Here is a 5143-nt window from a genome sequence, read left to right on the forward strand (position 1 = left end):
AATCGAACCTCATACAACCCTTTTCAACAAATTATTCACACATGAAAATGATTTAATCGAACCTCATACACCCCTTTTCAACAAATTATTCACACATGAAAATGATTTAATCGAACCTCATACAGCCCTTTTCAACGAATTATACACACATAAAAATGATTTCATCCAAATTCTTGTAACTCATTTCCATGAATTATAGATACATTAAATTTCTTTTTTTTTCAGCTTTCTATAAACAGTTTAGGTAAATTATGCATATCTGCAAATTTTTCATCTAGCCCCTTAAAGCCCTATTACTTTGAATTATATACAAACATATAAGTGGTTTTCAAAACCAGCCCCTTAAACTACTTTCTATGATGGGCCCCCCAGTGGCACAGCGGCGTGTCTGCGGACTTACAACGCTAGAATCCAGGTTTCGATACCCGTGGTAGGCACAGCACAGATAGCCCATTGGGTACATTTGTGCTTAATTACAAACAAACAATCCTTTCCATGAATTATAAAGACGCCTGAAAATGATTTAATCCGGTGTCTTAAGAGTTCCTTTGCACGAAGTTTGCAGACATGAATATGATTTTGTGTAAGTTACCGATCCAATTCATTTTGATAACGTCGTTATAAATGTACTCACATTATGGTTTTGAATATATGAAAACAGTATTATCGCTGTAAATCTATTTATTCTGATGATCAAGTCAGCAAACATGAGGTTTCCATGGAAATAGGAAATTATTTTCACGGTTTCGTGGAGAAAAGAACCAACATTTCTGATACGCTGAAGAAAAAAAAAGGGGGGTCCACTTACAGAAAGTGAAAAAAATTACAGAGACGCAAAATGCTCAATTTATGTCTCAGAAAAATATTTTGACAAATAAAATTTTGCATGAGTTGTTTATCGTTAAAAGATTTCTGAAATGAGGCCATTGATAGTTTGTTAGTTTCATTTGTTTAGGCTCCCAAACTAATTATAGTCTGTCATATGGTTAAGCACTACCTTTCAATTAGAATTAACAGATGTTTACGATAGACGATTTAGAACGGAACTAGTCCTTTTGAGGCTGCATACATTATTGTCACGTTCACCTGCGTAGTCTTTGTTAAACTATGTATTTCGAAGCAATCCCAGTCATTTCTACTTTTAAACAACCCCCCCCAAATGACTTAATAAAAAAGTATTCCAATTAGCTCATACTTCAGTATATTTACGTTTTACATTAATGTAGCTGATAAATTATTCCGAACCTTGAAAATAAAATTTATTCCTTTTCAAGTTGTTCCAGTTATTTCGATTTTAAAGAACCACAGAAGAGAATAAACAAGCACTTGCTCTTTATTTTACCATAGCTGTATTTTAATATAACCGATAGGACATTTCAAAACTTTAGAATGATGTAACAGTTGTTTCTCAATAAGCTACGTACTTTATGAGTTTTATATGACTCCAAAGTTTGAAAACTAAGAATTAACAATTATTGTTTTCTTAAACTCAGATCATCTTAACATTGTTCTGTGTACAGACCATAAAATATGTTTTGTAAAATATGTAATGTTTAACGAATTCTTTTACTATCTATCTAGTTCGTCTGTCCATCCTTCTATTTATCTGTATGTCTGTTCGTCGACCTATTTGTCTGTCCGAGGCCTGGCATGGCCGGGTGGTTAGGGAGCTCGACTCGCAATCTGAGGGTCGCGAGTTCGAATCCCCGTCCCACCAAACATGCTCGCCCATTCAGCCGTGGGGGCGTTATAATGTGCGGTCAATCCCACTATTCGTTGGTAAAAGAGTAGCCCAAGAGTTGGCGGTGGGTGGTGATGACTAGCTGTCTTCCCTCTAGTCTTACATTGCTAAATTAGGAACGACTAACGTGTACATCGCAGTAAATCATCTATTGTATCCACTGCTCTAAAATGTGGGTCCTTATACACTGTAGAGACATCAAGATGATTAAAGGTGACGATAACAAAGACAACTCCGTCCCAAGGCCTTTTAACTCTCCTCACAGCGGTATTGAAGACGCGACAGACACAGTTTTAAGCCCCATTTCAGATTACTGGGTGTTATATTTTTTATTTATCCCCCTGTTATGCCTTAATTCGCAATAGCTATGTATGTAAGTAATGTATGTTTCTAACGGTGTATACTGCTAATTGATTATATTCGATTGCATATATATATATACATGCTGGAGTACCCATCCCCTGGACGGAAGTTATGTAAATTCATGATTAATGAAAGGTTATCTTAGGACACGAAGAGCTGCTTCTCTTAAATGCAGTTGTAAAAAAAAAAACGCAAAAATTCCCATAAAAACTACAAAACACAAAATGTGAAACCGCAAGTTTGTACGTACCTTTTCATGGAGCCAATGAACCTCCATTCCAAATTTGGTGAAGATCAATCCATACCCTGCGAAGTAATTACGTGGACATACAACAGACAATACTATTATATTTATATAGATATGTTATATTGTTTAACGTCATTATGTTATTTATGTTGTATCACATGGTTTTAGTTTAATATTTCCTTCTTGTGGGTCAGCGGTATGTTTACGGTAAAATTGCTAAAACTTGGGGTTCGATTCCAGTGATGTAAAGATTGCATATAGTCCATTGTATATATTTGCGTTAAGATAACCTGTCTAGTGTTATGTCTACATTGTTTTTACAATAACACATTATTTTTGAATCATACACCGTACGTTCGTTCTCATATCAATCCAGACGAAGAGCAGTTGCTCGAAACGTCATTGTTAAATAAAAACAACAGTTTTTGTTTTATAAACGTATGTAAAACAGGTTTCCACGTCCCGTATTTTACAAGTATTAAATCAGCTCTACTCATTAGTGGATTAGTTTTTAGTTTTGTCCTAAGTAGCTAGCTTACTATGATAAGCATTTAATATTACTTATCCATCTGTCTATTTTTATTCTATTTGTCTATCTGTCTGTATCTATTTACCTTCTACTTACTTTCTATCTGTCTATTTACCTTCTATCTGTCTGTTTACCTTCTGTCTCTACCTTATATTCACCTATCTATCTGCCTTCTATCCATCTGTCTATCTGCCTTCTATCCATCTGTCTACCTTCTGTCTCTACCTTATATCCATCTATCTATCTGCCTTCTATCCATCTGTCTATCTGCCTTCTATCCATCTGTCTATCTGCCTTCTATCCATCTGTCTATCTGCCTTCTATCCATCTGTCTATCTGCCTTCTATCCATCTGTCTACCTTCTGTCTCTACCTTATATCCATCTGTCTATCTGCCTTCTATCCATCTGTCTATCTGCCTTCTATCCACCTGTCTATCTGCCTTCTATCCATCTGTCTATCTGCCTTCTATTCACCTGTCTATCTATCTACACCTACTATCTCTCTGTCTGTCTACCTATCGTGCTTTAGCTGTTTTAGAGAACATCGCACAGCCAAGCACATGTTTGTTTGCTACCAGTAAATCTGCACGTGCTCTAACTGTTTTAGAAAACATCGCACGTTCACGAAGTTTTATAAGTGTCTTCAGTCTGCACACATTCTCCTTGTTTTATTAAATCCAAGATTTTCAGATCGCACTTAACAGAGCTTTCTCTCCGCGGAGAAATCTTATGAAGGCACGTGCAGTCTCAAAACAAGTAATAATCACACAGAATCTGAAGATCGGTCTCGTTTTTAGTGGACTATGTAACAATTCAATGTGTTGAACTTGGTGATGCGTATAAAATAATGTCTTTATAAAAATAATATATATTTAAAAATACATTTTTATATCACAATACATATACATAAATTCGGAACCTAACGTTTTATTTCTTCTTCTTTTTTTACACACACATTCAATGCAAGATATATTGACTGATTGTTGTTGTTTTTTGTTTTTTTTTATAGGTGATATGATAGACACCAGATGTAGCTTTCCTGATTATTAGGGAAACCTTAACTTTATTTTGCTTATTATGAACGGTCGATAGTCGGTTTGTAAAAATCTTTCACAAAACACTTTTTTATTTCTTCTTTTCTTCTTCTTCTTCTGGCACCAGGATTCCAACGTTTAAGTGATACTCTTTTCGTCGTCTTACATCTTCTGAAGTCAGTCAACTGATGGCCCGTTGAAGTTCGGCCTCCCATTCTAACTGTCGCTGTTTAAAAATCTGTTTCTCAAGTTCTCTGTCACAAACAGAAGAGTCAATAGTTAATAATGAAGTAAAAAAAAAAGGCATCCCTAAAAAATTCACGTTGTACCATTTCCTGCCAGGATAATTTTATGTTTTGAACCTAGGAACGTATTTTCCTTGAGGTTAATTTATGTATTTAAAGTAGGATTTTACTATCCTTGAGGTTAATTTATGTATTTAAAGTAAGATTTTACTATCCTTGAGGTTAATTTATGTATTTAAAGTAGGATTTTACTATCCTCGAGGTTAATTTACGTATTTAAAGTAATATTTTACTATCCTTGAGGTTAATTTATGTATTTAAAGTAATATTTTACTATCCTTGAGGTTAATTTATGTATTTAAAGTAGGATTTTACTATCTTTGAGGTTAATTTATGTATTTAAAGTAAGATTTTACTATCCTCGAGGTTAATTTATGTATTTAAAGTAAGATTTTACTATCCTTGAGGTTAATTTATGTATTTAAAGTAAGATTTTACTATCCTTGAGGTTAATTTATGTATTTAAAGTAGAATTTTACTATCCTCGAGGTTAATTTATGTATTTAAAGTAAGATTTTACTATCCTTGAGGTTAATTTATGTATTTAAAGTAAGATTTTACTATCCTTGAGGTTAATTTACGTATTTAAAGTAGGATTTTACTATCCTTGAGGTTAATTTATGTATTTAAAGTAGGATTTTACTATCCTTGAGGTTAATTTATGTATTTAAAGTAAGATTTTACTATCCTTGAGGTTAATTTATGTATTTAAAGTAGGATTTTACTATCCTTGAGGTTAATTTATGTATTTAAAGTAAGATTTTACTATCCTTGAGGTTAATTTATGTATTTAAAGTAGAATTTTACTATCCTCGAGGTTAATTTATGTATTTAAAGTAAGATTTTACTATCCTTGAGGTTAATTTATGTATTTAAAGTAAGATTTTACTATCCTTGAGGTTAACTTATGTATTTAAAGTAGG

The 5143-nt window shown here is 33.3% G+C and overlaps 2 protein-coding genes across 2 annotated transcripts in view; both read right to left on the reverse strand.

Annotated features, from left to right (window-relative positions):
* Positions 1–5143, reverse strand: part of LOC106469159 (MICOS complex subunit MIC60-like) — a 55465-nt gene that overhangs the window by 46978 nt on the left and 3344 nt on the right. The window lies entirely within an intron of this gene.
* LOC111088212 (serine/threonine-protein kinase 32A-like) overlaps positions 3795–5143 on the reverse strand; it is a 14086-nt gene continuing 12737 nt past the window's right edge. The window contains exon 4 of the mRNA XM_022397583.1: positions 3795–4169. Coding sequence (XP_022253291.1) covers positions 4097–4169 — 73 coding nt within the window. The 3' untranslated portion in view covers positions 3795–4096. The remainder of the gene's footprint in view (positions 4170–5143) is intronic.

Source organism: Limulus polyphemus, unplaced genomic scaffold, assembly GCF_000517525.1.
Source record: "Limulus polyphemus unplaced genomic scaffold, Limulus_polyphemus-2.1.2 Scaffold3329, whole genome shotgun sequence".
NCBI lineage: Eukaryota > Metazoa > Arthropoda > Merostomata > Xiphosura > Limulidae > Limulus > Limulus polyphemus.